General features: G+C 45.6%; 1 protein-coding gene across 3 annotated transcripts in view; it reads left to right on the forward strand.

Annotated features, from left to right (window-relative positions):
* LOC146870450 (uncharacterized) overlaps positions 1-5,630 on the forward strand; it is a 30,148-nt gene extending 24,518 nt beyond the window's left edge. For all 3 annotated transcript variants that reach the window (XM_085641378.1, XM_085641371.1, XM_085641362.1), the window contains one exon: positions 4,836-5,630. In XM_085641378.1, coding sequence (XP_085497504.1) covers positions 4,836-5,297 — 462 coding nt within the window. In that variant the 3' untranslated portion in view covers positions 5,298-5,630. The remainder of the gene's footprint in view (positions 1-4,835) is intronic.
* Positions 5,631-20,505: the final 14,875 nt, after the last annotated feature.

Consider the following 20,505-nt stretch of genomic DNA (forward strand, 5'->3'; position numbering starts at 1 on the left):
CGCAGTCCCGTGTTTGCTTCCTTTCCACACGTAGCAATCACCAGTTGAAATTCAGGCGACACCACCCTTGGCAGCACTCGTAAAATCCTGTTTAAAAATGAGCAGATTAAAAAGCAAATTGTAGTCTCCAACCAAGAACGGCTCCCGCGAAGCGGGGGCCGTGAGGAGTCTTATAGTGTCAGGGCGGGAGTGCGGGAAGAGGACACAGCTGATTCCAATAGCGGGGCTGCTGGTCCTCGCAGTCCCGTGTTTGCTTCCTTTCCACACGTAGCAATCACCAGTTGAAATTCAGGCGACACCACCCTTGGCAGCACTCGTAAAATCCTGTTGTTTAAAAATGAGCAGATTAAAAAGCAAATTGTAGTCTCCAACCACGAACGGGATCATTTCATGGTCAGTTGGCTTTCGAGGATGATGCCAAGGTTGTGTGCATGGGAAGTCGATGTGGGTGTAGGTCTGAGAACTGCAGGCCACCAGCTGTGGTCATAAGCAGAGGTGTTTTTCCTGAAGACCAGAACTTCAGTTTTGTCGGAGTTGAGTTGAAGGCAGTTGTATCTAATCCATTTGGCTACTTTGGTCATGGCACTGCAAAAGTTGGTTTTGCCATTGGAGGGGTCCTTGGTGAGCAAGAGGAACAGTTGAGTGTCATTTGTGTTGGAGATTATGTTGAATCCTTGTAATCCGATGACATCTGCAAGGGGTAGGTCATGTAGATGTTGAACAGGGTGGGGTTGAAAGATGATCCTTGCAGTACGCTGCATATGATGTCTTTGCGTGCAGAGGTGAGGCAGTCCCATGCTATGTGTGCATCCTGTAAGGAAGAAGACGATCCACTTGAGGGTGTCTTGCTGTATGTCTATGTTGTGGAGATGGTTGAGAAGGGTGTTGTGGGAAACGTTGTTGAACGTTGCGGAGAGGTCAAGGAGGATCAGGGCTTCTGTTTCTCCACGGTTGAGAAGTGTTCTGATATCGTCTGTTCAGCAATCAGCATGCTGCAAACGGCTCATAACTACGTGATGTGGCATATTAGGGCAAGTTCTGTAATTTGGCGTAATAAGCATAAAACAACACGTTTTCGTAATGGAAACTTTGACTGGGCCTATTGAAAACATGAATTGCTGATTTTCTGGAAAATAAATAGTTTGACCACCTAGGAAAGAAGGAAATAGATCACTGTTTTTGTTTGGAATTATTGATAGCCACAATTACCATTTTGAATATTAAATGTATGCAAAAATGAGCCTTTTTATGCTACATAAAATGTCACCCATACTGTAGACAAAAGTATATTTTGGGTATCATCCCACTCAACATTGACACTTTTTTCATAGTGATGGACACCAGCGTGGTTAGTCGGATAGTTCCGGCTACTCTTTGCATGTTTATTCCACTGATAATTTTTTTGTTTACTATTCAATTCCATTTAAACCTCATTGACTGGTAGTCTTGAAGTCATTCGGCAGTAATCATCTGCTGCCTCTGCATTGTATCAGATTAGCTCATCATAATCAATGGGTCCATCCAGTTAATTATTTTGCATACTTGAGCAGTTCGGTTTAATTAATAGTTTGGACTATCATTCTGTCTATAATTTGAAGTATTTATTAAGTATCTATTTGATGGAAGTAAATTGGGTTTTCTTTTATTGCTGTGCTAGCAGGGCCTGGCTTGATTGATGCCTTGATTGGTACTTTAAGATCAAAGTAGGTGGGTGACACGTGGGGCGAAAGGAAATTTGAACAACTGCACACATCACCCTGTAGCAGAAATATTAGAGAAAATACATATTCTAGATGACAGAGTGTGTTTAGAAAATCTCCTGAAACATGATAAGAAAGGCTTTCATGCATTTTGTTATACGAGGCAAGTCACTTGCTTTCTTCCGATGTTCTTGGCAGTTTAAAAAACTCCTGTTTCTTCCACTTCTTTTGGCACATCATTGTCAAAATAGCATATCTTTTTCGAAGGTCACAGATTTATGAGGTGACGCTATCGGAGACATTGACCTCAGGAGACTTTGGCCCTGGGACTCGCTGTTCCATAACTCAAGGAAAGGAGGTAAGCAGAGGGGCATTTGCTGATGTTCCAGCCCCAGCGTGGTTCACTAGCACCTTCCACTTCCTGCTGCACAGGATGTGCCCGAGCAAGGCCTGGGCCAAGAGCGCCCCCCCCCCCCCCCTCCGGTGTGCAGCCAGGGTTGGGGCCAGTTTCGGGTCCCTGGGGGCCAATTTTGTCACAGGGCCGTTTTTGCAGTATAGCTGCAATTTCGGCCGCTGTAACGAAATCGGCCGAAACCGGTCTGGTAAACAGCTCGAACGCACCGCACCCCCAAACCCCGGAGGGGGGAGGCTGGGGACTTTGCCAGAGCCGGATTTGTTTCCCAATCCAGCCCTGCTCTTGGCTTCCTAATCGCCTATCAGATTTTTGTGAGTGTTTTCCATCTGGGGCTTGGTTTTGCTTTGTTTTGATAGGGCCCTTTCTAACGCAAACTGCAAGGAGACATACATTCTGCTTCTAAAACTGTATTTGGTACCACCATTGACTCACTCTTGGCACGAGCTGTGGGGGTCATAGACAAAGAAATTGTCCTAGGGGAATTGGGTGAGTGGGCGCAGGGACATTTGGGTTTCAAAGGAGTACTGGGAAAGAGGCCTCCTGAGTATTACGCAGCCCTCAGTCTGACATTATTGTCTTGCAACCAAAATCACCAATACTTATATACAGCACGTCTATCTACAATGGCCCCTCAGCCAAGAGGGAAAGGAAACCTAAGCAAGCAGGTACATCTAGGGCCACTAGGGTGCCTAGAGTGCAGCGGACCGCCACAATGGAAAGTATGCCTACCTCACCTCCGACTATCTCACTTACATCCTCTGACACTGGTGGTTTAAAAGTTGCATTTAACCTTGATTGGGAACATGTTTTTAACAAATTTCAGCTTATGGTGACGGCGAGCTTATATCTGCTTGTTGACAGGTTATGTTATTTGAAAGCTGGCGCCTCTCAGTTATCAAAGTTCCATGCTAATCTGTTGGACCTATTGAATTCAGCTCAGGACCCACTGCAAGGTGATATGCCTCCCTCGCCTACCCCCCATTTTTAATGTAGGGGGCTCTGGAGCAAGGGAAGTGAAGTGACGGTGTGCCGTGGAGTAATAGAGCCTTACTTACTTAGAGAACCAGCTCAAGGATTTAATGTCAAGTCGCAACATTCCCCTGATCACTACAGTTTTAATCTTCCTCCAGACTGTTGCCCTTTGGTAGTTATTTTGACTGGTGTACCATATCTAAATTCTTCAAGAGGCCAATCAACCCTCCAGCTAAAAAACAAAGACTGTCATTGGTTGTACGGCAAGTCCGACTTTGACATTAACAAATTTAAGGACATTCTGTTCATGAGTACTTGAATAGAGATTGTATTGTGGTGAATTGCAAAAGTCCAAGTCGTGCCCAACGATTAATCGTAGGAACCATCACGGTGTTGGCATTAATATTGTCCCTCTGGGATATTTCTACAGGAGCTTACATGGTTCTGATAGTTTTTGTGTTCCAGCTGTGGCCTTCCAGGGGCATAGAGCAAGGATAGGTCTGGGATCTTTGTTTGAACCACGCTGTCCTTAAAAGTCATTCCAGTAGCTATAGAGCCTAGAGGGATCCAGATTGTGTGGAATGTTTGGCCCAACAAGTTTAAATTATTTCTTAGTTAAGTTTTACAACTCTGTGGATGAATCGGGCTGCCAGCTAGTAACCCTTTTTGGTGTGGTAACCATTCTGCATTTAAAATCCATGTCTTTGGGCAGCTGTTTTATTGTTATTTTAGGGGGTGATTTTAATTCAAAGCTAGGCCCACATAGGCCACAGTGGTTGACCCTGAGCATGAACATAACAACCTAGCCACTTTAAACCAGAGGGGAGGGAGGTTACACAAGGCATTGTGCAATTCGAGCCTCCTCAGTCTTGTCAAACTGTTGGGTGGCCCCCATTATCAACCTCCTACTTTTGTATGCTGGGGTCGTGACACCACGATTGATTATGTATTTATCTTCAATGAGCTGGTGCACTGTGTCCATTTAGGAGGGGTTGTAGTATCCTGTTATAGTGATCACAAACCAATTCGACTTGCTTTGAATTTACACATCTGCCTTCGCCATAGTGGAGCCTCAGGGGCCATTGGCCTTTCTCAGCAAAACAAGAGCTTAAGACTCAAATAGTGGGCTTTGGATATTTCTACCCTGACACAAATTCTAGTAAAGGAAAATCTGATTGTCTTGGAGGGCCACCTGTTATCTTGTGACTCTCCATCCACAGATATTCTGGATGTCTTCTTGATCTTAGAGAAATCAGTTAGAACTATCTTGCTGAGCCATTCCAGGCCAAATGGGCAGAGGAAATAGGGATGGTTTAATAAAAAGTGTTGTTATGCCAATTTTGGCTCCGTGCACTGTTGAATGTGAGACAACAGGACCAGCCAAGCATTATGGCTGCCAGATCGGTTTATAACCAGGTCATACAGAATAGAAACTTGTTTTAACAGAGAGCTAAGAGTGCCTAGTTGCGCCATGCAGAGCCAGGGAACCCAGGGGGCTTTGCGAGATTATTATTGGAACCCAGCAGTTCTTCGGTCATCAGACGGTCTTGGGAGCAACATTAACAATGAGGAATTTTAAAACCATCTACTCCTACCCCTCTGAGATTAGGTTGTTGTCTGTCGAATCACTGCCCCAATTCCCCATGAATATTTCCTTTGTGCTCTGTCACGGGGTGCAGCGGACGGAGAGAAGGGGTGTCCTGGCCGAGACTCTGAACGATGCCCTCTCCCCTCCTTTGTGTTCACAGCGGAACGAGTGGTTACCTACGGGAACACCAGGACACGTCTTGATGGACGAGTATGGGGACTGTTGCTTTAACTGGCAGGCCTGTGCCGAGAGCCCCGCCCCCAACAGCGATGACGTGAAGGACCAGGCGGATATAGGAAGTGAAGCCGACGGTCCAGTGTGGGTGGACACCGGAGAGTGTGAGGAGAGAGACGAGCGGAGCAGGAGAGGAGTATCGAGGAATAGCGGAGAACAAAGCGAAACAAAGGCGGAGAAGATCGGGAGTCGTCCGGATCAGAGCGAGATCGAGGGAGGAAGGCAGACGGAGCCGAGGACGTTCGGAGGAGGTTGGGCAACCCAGCGCGGAGAGCCAGGAGGCCAACGACCCCGTGAGCCGCCCAGCCACGTTCAAGGAGGAGCGTGGCTCACCAAGGTACGGGACCGCGTACGGGGCTGGGGGGAGAGAAAAGGAGGGACGGATTAAGGGGGAACATCCGGGCACTAGATCGATTGTGTGTTAGCGACTGCACCCCATCACTACCCTCCCTGAGCACCGCTTCACACTTAAGGACAACCTGCCCCCTTTCCCTACGCACTGCTAACCGGAAACCAAGTACTCAGGATTGGTGTCTTTCCTTCTTTTCTTTGAGCGTGGGCGACCCGGAGAAAAGAGAGACCCGTGCACCTACATCGCTAAGTGGGAAGAATCCGGAAGGGAAGAACCACGGCAGGAAGGAGAGAGCCCAGGGACAGAAACACCGAACCCCCACTACCCTATTATAGACCTGTACTTACTCAAACGCAAGCCACAACGAATAAAAACAGTTAAAACAACCCTTCCGTCTCCTGCGTTGTCCGACCCGTCACATGCTCACTGAAGTCATTCGAGCCACTGAGGAATATTGAGCTATGAGTCCCCCTCATTACCAATGTGCTTAAAGCCACTCCCAGCAACAAAATCCCAGCGATATGGAGGTGTTGAATAATTGTCTCAGTTTTCAAGAAAGGCAACAGTTAAGAGCCATGATGTTACAGGCCAATCTCCGCATTAAATTTCGCGGTTAAGACCATACGGTGGGTCATCCTAGACAGAATAAACCCCCACCAGGCGGCGAGTCATACCGCCCCGCTCCCCTTGCCCGTTTCCACCAACTGCGCGCTTTTACCTTAAATCACCACTGACCACTTCCTTGGGTGACTGAAAAGGTCGCAGTTTATTCATCAAAACATCACTTTATACATTTCGATTATTCATGGTCATATACACATTTATTTATTGTCCATGTTATTTCTTCACTTCTATTAATCTTTATACTTTTTCCTGCATTAGGGACCCAGCCTCCTCAATTTCCTGGGAGGGGCCCCTTTTTCTGGGCTTCCGATTCACGGGTCTAGGCTTCAGCTTGCTACCGCTTTGGAGGGTGTCCATCTGGACCTGCCCGGGCTGCAAGTGCCGTCCCGCTCGCCCTGTAACCCTTTCGTGGGTCCTCCCTTCTCCCAGGGGTCCCTGCCATGTGGCATCCCAAGGACCTTACTTGAGCATCTACTCTACTTTTCTTGAGGCTGAGTCCTTGCCATCTTCTCCCTCTGTACCCCTGCCGCGAGGCATCTCAAAGGTCCTGCGGGAGCATCACCTCTTTTTCTATGATGGCACGCCGCCCCTTGGCTCCCTCAGTGCCCCTGTCATGAGGCATCCCAAGGACACTGTGAGAGTCTTCCATCTACCTTCGAGTAAGTTTTCTCTTTTTACTAATTTTGTTGTTTGTTCTGCTAACCCTCTACCCTTGTGGCTGCGACGCCCGTCTCTTAGGTGTGGGTGGATGGGATTAATCTCCTTCCTATTGCGAGGGGGGGGGATGCATGTGTTTCCTGGGGCCGTTGGACCCGTTTTATCCCCCCTCTCCTTAACTAGCTTGCCCCCTGATTGGGGGGGGGGCTCGCCATGCCTGAGGGGGCCGTTCCTGGCCCCCGCCGGCCTAGCCGGCATGCAAATGGGGGCAGGGAGGACCTCCCGCCTCCGGATGGTGTTTTACCCGGGCCTCCATTGGGTCCGGCTTCGCCTACCCGGCCCGGGTTCTGAGGTGTGGGTACAGGAGAATAATGTCCTCTGCCCAGCACAAAATGGTTTCAGGAAAGGACTGGGAAGTTTGGAACAATGTTTTAACTTAAACATTTTAATTGGAAAGTATGTGACAGACATGAAATGGGTACTATATATGGCCTTTATGGACCTGAGGAGTGCTTTTGGTAGGGTCAACTGGTGCAAGCTCTGGAACATTTGATTTTGGATTATCTTGCCCACCCCGCTGGTAGATTTTTTTTGCAGGTTTTGCACATATGGGTTAGCGCTTCAGTGAGATGTCGCTGGGGGCGAATGTACTGAATTTTCTGAACTTTCCCGAGGTGTCTGGCAAGGTAGTGTCCTGGCCATGATGCTCTTTTTTATTGTACATTAACGTCCTCCACTCCTTTTAAACCTCTAATGGAAGGGACATGCCCAAAGTGCAATCTGTACCAATCCCAGCCTTTAATGGTCTAAGGGGTATGTAGATGCATTTGTGAAGTTCATGGATGGCGTTAACCTCGATAATAATATGTTGATACTAATATCTCCAAGTAAATCCATCAGGAGAGTCAGGGAGTTCCCTTATTTAGGGATTACTTTTGATTCAAGAAACTCCGTGGGGGATATTCTCAAGAACGTGTCATAACCATCGCAAAATTAGCTCAACACAACTCTTTACATCGCAGTCTATCGTGAGAAAATAACTGTGTCAACGTGGTATTCTCAAGCCAGCGGCACCATGCTATAGTCCCACGATAACGCATCAAATGACCCTGCTAAAACCAACGTGACGCCGCAAAAATGTGAAACACGAACGCGAAAAAAGGTGCGATGAGGCCAAGCACGATACAAAAATCACCGATAACCAGCGACAAGCCTGCAATTCCCAAGCGTCATGCGGGAAAATGCACCATAAAAGCAGAACAAGAAAAACACACCAAAAACAAAATAAACTGCGTAGCAACGTGGATGCACCCGGACCGAGTGCCCAGGTCAACATGAACCCCACAGACCACCAGCAAGGAACCTTGGAAGAGGCCAGGGAGAAGAGGAAGAGGAAGACTGGGTACAGTCCGCATGATAACCAGATCGTCGTCACGGAGGTGATAGAACACTAACAACAACTGTCTGTCACCTCCGCCGTGTCATTAGCAACACAGACGGAAAAATGGTTTTACATCGTGAATGCGGTCGGAGTGTCGAGGAGGCCAAGATGCGCTGGCATGATGTGAAAAGCCAAACCAAGCAGAAACCCGCTGCCAACAAGAAGGCAGCAACGGCGAATGGAGGTGGGAGTCCAGCGCAACAGGAGTAGCTGGAGCAAATGGCGGCCACAGTCATCAGTGTGGAGACGGTGCAAGGAGTCCGGGAGTCCGGACACAGCTCGACATGACCTGACACAACATCAACAGGGTGAGTAATAAACAGGGCCTGGGGGCACGGGGGTTATGGGCACAATGGCACACATGCACCATGACGTGTAGCACACCGCACACCCACAATGACCCTGGGTCATGTCCCTGATCCCCATGGGACACTGCACCACACATACAAACATTAAGTAGGCCCCCCAAAGGTGTCCCACCACACATCACAAATTCCACAACGCACACATGCACCCGTGTGAAACACAGCAAAGATGTGTATTTGTGAGACACACCGACAATGCAAGTGACACTATGGCTGGAGTACAATCAAAATGACATTGTGCACACCACAAGACTGAGGCGGCTGAGCATGGACTACATCCGTAAAGGAGCAGGTCACACTCTGGCACATCCACATGCACAAACAACCACTGACATCAACAAGACGTCTGCAGACAAACCATGCACAAGAGTACAAAAAACGTCCAAGAGCACAAATGGCCAACATCACAGCACCTTAAAAGCACAAAAGTCAAAGGCACACCACCTCCAAGGGATAAGAGGCAGCAAAATCATAGCTGCAGGTGCGACTCTCCCACAATGCAGCGCGCACACATAGCAATGACCGCACATCCACATGGACGACAATGTGGTACACAGTGCAACACTTACACTGCAGAACAGAGTACACAACTGGGTCCACCTGTGCGTAGAAAATGGCCAATCACATCTGACATAGCAGGAAAGTGTGAGATGAAAATGTACGTGTACAACCTCACCTATGTCATGTAGTCCAAATGTCCACTGTCCTGCATCAAATAGTCCGCTCCTCCCAAACAGCCTCAATATACATTATCATGCAGTCTGTATGTAAACCTGAACAATGCATCAACATACATGCCTACACAATGTCAACAAGCATCTCCCCTTCACATTGCAGAGGGACAAACAACACCTCCAGCAGAGCAGGCGAGACAACTCTACAGTGATACTGAAGAGGACCTCCACACTTCCGACACCGATGCCCTACAACAGTTCATGGACCTCTTAGACAATCGATCTCCAGGAGCAGGGCAGCCCAGCTGCATTGAGGATACCCCACCCCCTGCACAGACAACACATCTGGACGCACCCACCACCCCGGCTGGCACCCAGCAGCCCGTTGAAGCACACATCACATTCCAAGGCCAATTGGCAGTCTCCCAGAAGGGGGTGGGCGAACATGTGCGGATGGGGTACTATCTCATGGAAGCAGAACTGGATCACATACGTGGGTGTATAAGTTCCATCAGGGACCACATACACTACCCAATGGAGACCCACACTGTGACAAGAGACACATGCCTTTGCACATTTCCAGTACTGAACCACACCCACATGGGATAATCATCCACACCCCCATGCTTACGCCAGCCCAGTTCACTCCTCTTACGTATTGAGCGGGGGACGACAAAGCTACATGTGCAAGGTCTCGCCAGCTGCCTGCGGTGACATGGCTGCGCCCGCTGTACATGGCACAATGTGATGTTGTAGGGCCCAGGCCCCTAATGCATACATCATGAGCACACGGACACACTCAGATAGTTCGTTGAACTGGCTACGGGCACGTGCACTCGACACCTTTATTGGCATGGTCACATGTACAGTGACACATGTGCTGGATGTGTGTGTGGGGTGAGTATAAGCCAGCCCACTTGGAGTCATTGGTGCTGGAAACAACTTGACCAGTGATCACAATTAAAGCAGAAACAGAAAACACCAGCATAACAGAAAGGATGTATGACATTACAACACGTGCAGTTACATCGCATGCGTTACAACGCATGCGATGTTACAACGCTATGCCATTACAACGCAAGTCTTTACATCGACTTGCACTAGATGGCGTGCTAACATTAGAAAAGTGTAATTTACTATTCCAACTCCAGTCCACGTAATAGTATGGGAAGGTGTTGGGATAGTAAACTACACTATTTGTAATGTTAGCACGCCATCTAGCGCAAGTCGATGTAAAGACTTGAGTTGTAATGGCATTGCGTTGTAACATCGCATGCGTTGTAACGCGTGCGATGTAAAAGCTGTGCGTGGTAAAAACCGCGTTATAATGGCTGTTCCCCTAACAGAAACAACTGAGAAGCATCATGGTGGTAGCCAGAGAAAGTACAGTATTCAACCAACATGCAAGCAGAACGGTCCATGATTTGTGGTGCACTGACTTAGTGCCACATGAAGAGCTGAGCAGGGTAGCAAGCTGATGATGGCACACACGACAGGTGTGAGCAACTCTGATAGTCTGGCAGTAAGACACTTCCAACTCTGGCACCTGTTAGGAGTTGGTCCTGGTGGTTGTGGCATGTGCATACTGCGGTGATGCGACGTGCGGGCAGGTCAGGACCCAATTTGATGTGTGACCTACTCGACCGCAGTGTAGGCCGGAGGCAGCGGTCCGCATGGGCCCACAGACACGTGTTGTTGGGATGCTATGCACAGAGTTGCTGGCACCAGATCGAAGGGAGTACAGTGACATAAAATCTACCATAAAGTGTGTACTCATTGCAAAATCAAGACTCAGTTCCACATGTGTGATCTACTTCACCACTGTGTAGTCCGGAGGCAGCGGACAGCGCGGGCCAACCGGTGTTCAGCAAGCTCATCCTGGAACTCTGACACACGACGTTGAAATGGCATGTGGTGGTGACTTGTGGTTGATGGAGGTAGAAGCACCAGAGCTGGGAGGTTGTTTAGCCAGCGACGATGCCGTGTCCTGCCTGGTATGGACTGTATTGGATTGGTGTGAGGCCTGCTGAACGGCAGTGTAGGCAGAAGACGCAGTCATCAAGGGCTCACAGACATGTGTGGTTGGGATGCCATGCACATACTTTGTGTCACCACATAAAAGGGAGTATAGGGATTTAAACTCTGTATTTATGTGTTTTCAGCCATTGTATAATCAAGACTCAGTTCCAAATGTGTGACCTACTCGACAGCAGTGTAGGCTGAAGGCAGTAGTCAGCAAGGGACCACAGACAGGTGTAGTTCGAATGCTATGCACAGAGTTGGTGGCACCACATCGAAGGGAGTACAGTGATATCAAGTCAGCTATAAAGTGTGTACTCTGCCATTGCATAATCAAGACTCAGTTCCAAATATGTGACCTACTTGACCGTAGTGTAGGCCGGAGGCAGCGGTAATGTACGTCAACGAGAAAGGAGTAAAGCGGACCTGTGTCGCGGAGACCGGGATGGTCTTTGGAGGCTGCCAAGGTTGCGGGCCTCGGGCTTGGAAATTACAGCGACATGTCGTGGGCCCTCTCTGACACATGCCAGTGTCGACAGGTGGGCAGTGAGGCCTGGCTGCACAGGGGCAGGCATGACGGGTTCCGGGACCAGCGGCCCGGGGAGCACAGGATCGCAGGCCACACCGCTCACGGCGACGGCGTCAGCTGAGTGGCAGCCTGGGTATCGCCGCCCTGGTAGACACATTGGGCATTCCGGAAGAACCACACCCAGAGCTGCCTGCTTTCGATTCACACCCCTACGCTGGCCTGGCATATGCCGGGCCAGCCCACTCTGCACACACTTACAGGGGGGGACGTCACAGGCTCTATTTCCGCGATCTTCCCCCACTGGCTGTTGTGACATGGTTGCGTCCACTGTCCACTACACTCCAAACACCAGCAGTGCATGTAGACTTGGATATGTCTGTGATCTGCATACTGCAGTCTGCCCAGCACATCTCCGCCACACTTGGAATTGTGTACATTCTCATCCACGGGTCACTTGCCTCCTTCGCAAATTACCTGGTTCCCACCTCTCTCCACATTCTGCTATTGTGTGGCTGAGGTGCCATGCTGTTGATGGCTCATGTACATGGCTCACCAAGGTTGCCACAGTAAGTTGTGCTGTCGTGTCTGGTGGGTGGGCATGTTATTTGGCATGTTCTATGTGATTTTGTGACGTGTGCATTGCCAGAGTTGTGAGTTACATGATTGTGGAGTTGAGGTGTGTGATGTGTTCATTTGGTACTTGCCAACGAGCAGTGCATTTCCGTAGGTGCCATCCTGGAAGCGCTGGTTGATGTTGGACTGTCGGAAGATGAAGGAATCATGCACACTGCCTGGGTAGTTGGCAACGACATTGGTGAAGAGTCCCCAGTGGTCCACTATTGATGGAATGGGTGTGCTGTCCCTGCGGTAATTGTGTGCAGTGTCGGCAGGGGGCACAAGTAGGACATGTGTGCAGTTGATTGCTCCCAACACGTGTGGGAATCTAGATATGGCTTATGGTCCTTGCTTGGTCTCCAGCTGTTCCTGCGCATTGTGGGGGATGTATGGGTACCGGGGGACCTAGCTGATGATGGCATCCAGGACAGGTGTGAGGAACTTGGATGGGGCTGGCTGTGAGACTCCGGTTGTTGGTTGGGAGGTACCAGAGGCCAACAGGTGCAGCACAGCCAGCAGATTTGTCTGAGGTGGGATATTGGTTGTCCGCTGTGTTGGTACCGTCAGTCTGTGGGCAATGATGGTCAGGATGCAGAGGTTGGTTGTCCTTTTGAACCTGTAGTGGGCATTGACATTGTCTGGTGTTGGGTCTGTGATGCTGGTGCATTTCCAGAAGGTCCGCTGTCTTTGTCTGCGCTGCCTCTGTTGTGGTATGGGGGGTTGAAATCTGATTATTAAATGCACAGTTTGGTCAGAGCCATACCTGTCACTAGTGCAGAATCCATGGGAAATATATCTTTTAATTGAATTCCGAATTAGATCTATCGGATGTTTGCTTTGTTTTCCAGCCGGTCGATATCATGTATCTCAAATGCAACCTTGCCCGCGTGGTGACTCTTCCTCACAATCTCTTGAGTATTTTACCTTATTTTGTATTTATTGTGTGCCGTTTCACCGTCGGTATCTGATGCCCATTTTACAAAATCGGGGCCTGTGTCAGTATAAGCCGGACTTTTGTTATGCGTTTGCTTTCAGAGCCGACAGTGTGCTTTGAAGTTAGTTTTCTTTAAAAATGCATTCTTATAGCGTAATTTAGCAAATTATTAGCTTGTTTTGTGTTTGTTAATTCTATTTTATGTGCATATTATCTCGGATTTTTATCTTGCAGATTGTGTGTGTTCTTAAGATAATATACATGTTTTTATGTGAACGTATTTCATTAGTATTTTTATTTGTGGATCTTTTATGGCCTGCTCTTATGCCGAATGAAGAATTAATCTATGTATTTATCTATCTATGAGGGCAGCTCCCACTTTACTGCCCAGTTGTTCTTTTGTGGAGCTCAACATAATTCCTTCATTCCGTGATCCCATCTGGGGTATTTGGAATATTTTGGGATTATTTTGCGGAGCTAACTAGCAGGAGTGCGCAAAGATTTCTTTATTATTTATGTATTTATTTTATAATGGAAAGGTTTTGAGAACTTTCCAAACTTTCATCCTTTCATGAAGTGTGCATTTTTTCCGTTTAACTTTGCCTTCCCCCCAAGTGCAGTTTATTCCACATTCCAAGATTATTTTTATTGCATTGCAAGATAATATGCACTGTAATCTAGTGTAGGCAAGCTGGCAATATATGGAATGATTTGCAAAATTCAAACTAGGTGCCTGTGGGTGTGGTAACCAAGGTTTGCAGTGTAGTACATTAGATGGAATCTAAGGATACTGACACATTATTATTCAAAGAACCCAGAGGAGATGAGGGGCAGTAGGTAGGCTTGACCTTAAGTAGTGTGCATATTTGTTAGGTGTGCATGGTATTCTCTCAAACATTTTGCCTTCGCTTTTCCTGTTTTGCTGAATTTGTTTTTGTTGGCCACTGATTACCAGTGCTGAAGTGCTTGTGCTCTCTCCTTCAAACATGGTAAAATTGTCTTACACCTAATTGGCACAATTAATTTACTTGTTACTTGTTACTGGTATTACATGTTCCTAGGGCTTGCAATTGAATGCTACAAATGGACCAGCAGCATTGCTTGTATCACCCACTAAAGTAGTACTTTAAAACGTGACTTAGCCTGCTGCTGCAGTCTGGAGTACTGTTTTAAACTGTCAATTTGACCTGGCAAAAAAACCTATTGCCAGGCCTAAACCTATTAAGTCTGACATGTGGGTTTAACTTTCACATGTCCTGATAGTGAACAACTCCGTCAGTCATTTTTCACTGCTGTAATGCCTATCTCGCCCATTGACTAACACCAGGTTATTTTATTACATTTAAAAGGTGCTAGCTTTGGGTTGGGAGCAGATAGAGATATGCTGTTCAGACTTAAATGAACTTTAATTTGGAATCATATTAAATGTTGAAGTTGGATTTTCAGTCACCCTTCTTAAAATACCACTTTTAGACAGTTCAAATGTTCTTTTGGACTTCCTATATTCAAAAGTAACAAGGACCCCCTGATAGTTCCAATTCCTAGTACAGGGTACTATATATTGACAAGTAACAACCTAGGCAATCAAGGAGTAATAACACTAATGAAATATGTGTCTCTAAATTAAAAATGACAAATTCTTATAATCAATGAAATATAAACAGTAAAACATTTATTCTTATTAAAAAAATATAAATGTATTCATATATTGAGTATGAATAACATAAACATATTAAAACACAATTATAGTTCTAAATACAAATGCTTGATATAGTAATTATAATCATAAATTCCTTTTTATATAAAAAAAAGCAAACATTTCTGTGGCAAAGCTGTTTGTATATCAAACTGCTTTGCCACACATGTTTGCTTTTTTTATATAAAAATGAATTTATGATTATAATTACTATATCATGCATTTGTATTTAGAACAATAATTGTTTTAATATTTTTGTTATTCATACTCAATATATGAATAAATTTATATTTTTTTAATAAGAATAAATATTCTTTTGGACCTCCTGCCAGTGTACTGGGTCACATTACAGTGAATAGCTGTGCTGTTGGGGTTTGTGTATTCCACCCAGACAGTGATAAAAAGGGGACTAGCTGTGGGCAGGATAGGCCATCCTGCCAGGATGGCTGGGACAGAGCAGTACCCCGCCCCCACTTGCACTTCAATGAGCTTGCCTCCAGCATACAAAAAGGAGCCTGACATTAGCCTATTGTCAACCCAATGTTGAGCCTTGACAGGGGAAGGGAAGAAATTTACAGAACCAGATATGAGGATAAGACAGTGTCCCCCCAACAAAAATAAGGCTGACATGATGTACAAATAATGAACCCTCAAAACAGCTCTTCCGAATACTCCTGAATCTGTGGACATTGCAGAAGAAGGACTGCCATGGGACTGCCTTACTGCTGAACACTGTTTTTCTATCTGAAAAATGAAGACCTGACCTGCTTATCTTCATTCCAGGCTAACCTGATTGACTCTAAGGGTCTCCTGTGAGATCTACAGGGACATAACAAGCTTGAGAGGCCTCCCTGCGGCTGCCCAGCTGACCTGCTGCACTGGACTGGCCTGGACCTGCAACTTGACCTGCCTGAGCCCTGGATGGCTTCTGCTGGAATGAGTTCCTGATCCTAAAGAGGTGGCAGTCAGGTCCTGCACCCTTGACTGGCATCTGCTTGAGCTTTTCCAAAGAAATAAATTTGAAATCTAGAAGTTTGGGCTCTTCGAAAACGCAAACAGACCCCTTCATGCTGAAACTCTGCTGTCCTCGGTGGCCGCCAATGTTAAGCTCCGGTGAGACCCACTTTTAGCTGTTAAACAACTGCTAGCGATCACTGGCAGTGCGAGATCTGCACTCCATGCTATAGCACTGACAGCCTGCAGCTGAAACTCTAGCAACTGTTCTTCGTGCTGCAAGACAATTCTGCGCAAAGCTCTCCCTTTTCCTCGTGGCCTCCTCCAACGTGAAGAGAACTCTTTGCACCAGAATCAGAAGGTAACATTTCAGTGGGACTGACATGGTCCAAGTATCTGACCTGTGTTCCATTTCAGTCAGCCTGAATTTGTGACTCTCCCCCGGTCTATTACCACTACATGACCATGTGTGGCACTTTCTGCTTTTAAGCTCTATTTTTGCTTAAAACTTTAAAATGTAATATCTACAGTCCAACTGATTGGATTTTTGTCAGTCTGGTATCATTTTATTTATTAAAATGTACTCTTTTTTTCTAAACTGGTTTGGGATTTATCTTCTGTTGTGCTTTCACTTTATAACTGTTTGGACTGCTGCATAAAGAATTTTCACATGGCCTCTAAGTTAATCCTGACTGTTTTTGTGCCAAGCTGCCAGAAGGCTAAGGATTAGTGACTTTATTGGTTCTCTTTAGCTAGGATTGTGATTGTTGCCTGAGTGGGGCTTCCACCCTTCTCAACCAATAACCCAATTTCTCACACTAGTGGTCCGGAGGTTTCCAATTTTTTTTTTTTTTTTTGGAAAATATTTTTATTGAAAATTTCAACACAAATCAACGTACATTGGCATTGAATAAATCAGCATTTCGACCATTGGAATGTGTACAGACAGTCAGAGAGCATCTTCACAATACAATAACATAGCAATGGTGCGGGGGTTTTCTACTTTTACACAAGAGGAGCATGAGACTGAAAGTGGAACTACCACATCTGACTTTAAAGTGCTATCTTTGCTCTTTATAAGATGGCTGGTAGGAGAACCATGCTAGGGAGACCCTGCATGGAACGTTCTACCATTGAGGCTAATCCTCTAAACCCTACATTACCTAGAAAGATTTCTGCTTCAAGTTGAAGAGTCTCAGGTGAAGGGCCAGTTTCAAGGTGTGGAACTCTGCTTGTGAAGGTAAGGTTAAAATGAGGTTTCCTGCAGAATAAAACTGTTTTTACCACTGTGAGTGTCTGAAGTCCTCAGAAGTCTGCCATGGTTGTTGGTCTAGATTGAGAAAAAAAAATTCAGAGCTACCTGTATGACCCTGTAGGGTTAAATGGAGAACTGGGGGGAATACCATATTCTGCAGAGGGTACAAATGTCCAGGTCTCCCAGAGGACGGACAGGGCAGTTTTCCATTAATCTAATCCAAAAACCCTTGCTTTAAATAGATGTAATTTTCCGGAAGTGCTTTTTTATTCTTGTTCCCACTATCCAAATTCATTTAATCTTTATTTGTGTAAAAAATATTATTTTCTAAAGTGGAAAAATTAACAGTAAATCTGGCAGTTAGATGCATGAACTGTCCCATTCATTCATAACATTTGCTCCCTTAACCTCTGAGCACTAAAACTCTTATTTTTCTGAATCATTGTGATTTACAAATGTTGGGATTGTAGTGTCTCCATTATGGCCCTTGAGACCATGCATCTCTACACTGAGTTTACCCTCTAGCAGTTCACGATATATTTTTGATTTAGAACCACGGAGCACACAACAATCATGCATTTAAGCTGAGCGCCTCGATGGAAATGCATTGAAACCCATAGTTAGGCACTGTGGTCTGGAGTGGCATAACACACACACACTTTTCTTTCTGAGCATCTCCTTCCCTGGAGTATCCTCCTTAAATCACATTGTCTCATTTGGCCATATTGAGATTTGGTTGGTGAACAACTGCAAAGTCAGTGCTTCTAAAAGATGAGCTTTCAGAGGTAGTTTCACAGAGGACCCTGGCTCTGAAACCTTAACAGGGACCTCCCAGCATAACCCCTCCTTCCTAATGAGATAGGAGTGCAAAGACTGTGGTTTGGGCAGTCTCAAATACGTACTTTAAAATACAGGCACTGATTGAAACCTCACCAAGATCAGAGTCTGTAAAATCTACAATCTCTACCTGCAAACGTAGTATGGGCCAGAAACTCCAAGTCAGTATTCCAGAAATTTCTCACTGACCGGTGTCCAGACACACGTTGCAGGTTAGTTGTTGGAGAACAACTTCAGACATCCAAAGCTGCTATTTCTGACAGCAAGTTCCCCACATAACGAAACGTCCAATGAATTCTACAGAAAGCATAGAAAACCTACCACAATATAAGGAACCATCTTTTTCTGCTGTAAAAGGGGAGTACTGGAGATGTTCCTGTATTAGGATGCTGCCTATAGGAGATTCCAGCCCAAATGCCTCAAGAAGAAAAACTGAACAGAAAAGAAACAAACTAACACCTCTTTTCAACACTCCAAAACCCAGAGTGAGATGGGTGCTACAAGAAACTGTTAAGAGCCTATGTGCCCGCTTGCAACGTGCATGTCCATATAGGCCTCCAAACTGGACTACATGTCTTACATTGATCTTATCCTGGGCACTTGAGGGCTCAGTAGGGTTGCTGAAGAGTTGAAATCCCTAGCTGCATTCTTCCTTGCCCTAAGGTTGATGTAAACAGTATGTGCAAAGCTCTTTTGCTGTGGCAAACCTCGTTGTATGACTGGTTCTGTGTTCAAGCTTCTTAAATTGCACAGTTTTTATAGCTGCACCTCATTGACATTTTTCCTGCCTGTGATAATGAGTGTGAGGTGCTCGGAGTGACTCCTCTCCATCACTACTGTGACTAGAAGATCCAGTAACAATGATATTCCTGGAGAAGCTCTATGTTTTGTTTTTGGCAAGAGAGATGATTTGGACTAATGAAGATTGGACAGCACCATCACAGCCTCACTCTGTAAAGGCTGAGGTGTGCACCAGGAGATGAGGAGCCAGGGTAGCTATAAGGGTATAGTTAGTGACAATGGTGGTGCACTTCTACATAATCCCCCTACTTAATCAAAAGCGTTTTTCACTGGAACAACTTGGGCAGTGGTTACATATTAAAACCTATTGTAAACAGAATATAGTTGAGAAATATAACTTGTGAGTGAGTTAGCACATTTGAAGTAACACCTAGATAATTGATGTCCTTCGAAGCTGGTAGCAGCTGATCAACCTACCCATAAGAACCTAGAATATGGTACAAAGTGTACCCAGGGTCTCTATGTTAAATTTCACTAGGGACTGCAGCACCCATTGTACCATAACAAGAGTGACAGTGCAAAATATGACTGCAGGCGTACCCGTGTAGCCTTTCTGTGCAGTTTTAAAGTACAAATTCGGCTTGTCAAAATAACCCCTGTAGAGAGGCCTAAACGCTCCTTTTAAATGTTAATAAGTCATCCAAATGCAGGTTATGTAATATTTAAAAGAAGGACATGTAAATGTTTTTAATATTTATCAGTGACAATGCCCCAAAAGCAATTTTCACTGAAGCATCTTGAGCAGTGGTTACATGGTAAAGCCGACTGTAAACAGAATATAGCTAAGTAACATAAACTGTGAGTGAGTTAGCACATTTGACGTAACATCTAAATCATTGATATCCTTTAAAGTTGGTTGCATCTGACCCAGAGAGCATATGAACAGACCATAGTGTCAAAACCAACCTCAGGACTAAACACAATTACAGTAGCGCTGTAGAGCATTACCTGCCAGACCCGTGTGAACAGCAGTTTAGCACCATTATCTTGTTCTGCATAGCATTTAACAGTTTGACAAGAATATATATTTTTTTATATTTTAAGTTAAAATCACTTGCTATATTTGTATTTATTAAATGTTCTACTATTTAATTTAAGTTCTAGTCTTTAGCCCACACCATCTTCCTTAGTAAGCCTTGGACTGCCCTCCCTCTCAACCCTGGGGGTCATGCGCTAAAGGGGTACTTTTGAGTCTCACAATAGGAAGACCTCCGGACACAATTGTTACAACTGGGGTCTAACAACCCCTGTTTATTACATGGTCTCCAACCCAGTTCCCACAAGATGATTATGAAAGCAACAATAAAAGTAAATAATAATTGTAGGAAAATGCCTCTTTTTTTCATTTCACACGCCCATTTGATTTAACAGATGATGCTGTTTTTTCCACTCTATGCAGTGAGACTCTGCTAACCAGATCCAGTACATGTTCTCTGACCCCTAAAACATGTACACATGAGCTATACCATTAATTGGCATACTTGACATACCTATAGGACCCTAGAATATGGTAAAAAGTGTGCCCAGGGCCTGCATTTTAATATCACTAAGGACTGTAGCACCCATTGTGACACAACTAGAGGAACAGTACAAAAAATGAGCAGGCGTACGCCTGTAGTCCTCTGGGCAGTTTTCAACTGCAAATTTGACCTGTCAAAATAACCTCTTTAGAAAGACCTAAAACCTAATTTTGAATATAAATAGGTCACTCATAAGTTGGCCTTGGTGCCCACAAAGCAGATTGTGTGGTATTTGAAAGTAGAACATTTAAAAGTTAAATGTTAATCAGTGACAAGGCCTCAAAAGTTATTTTCACTGTAGCAGGGTTAGCCGTTTCATAGGA

The sequence above is a fragment of the Triturus cristatus genome, chromosome 1_1, assembly GCF_964204655.1.
Source record: "Triturus cristatus chromosome 1_1, aTriCri1.1, whole genome shotgun sequence".
In the NCBI taxonomy this organism is placed as follows: Eukaryota; Metazoa; Chordata; class Amphibia; order Caudata; family Salamandridae; genus Triturus; species Triturus cristatus.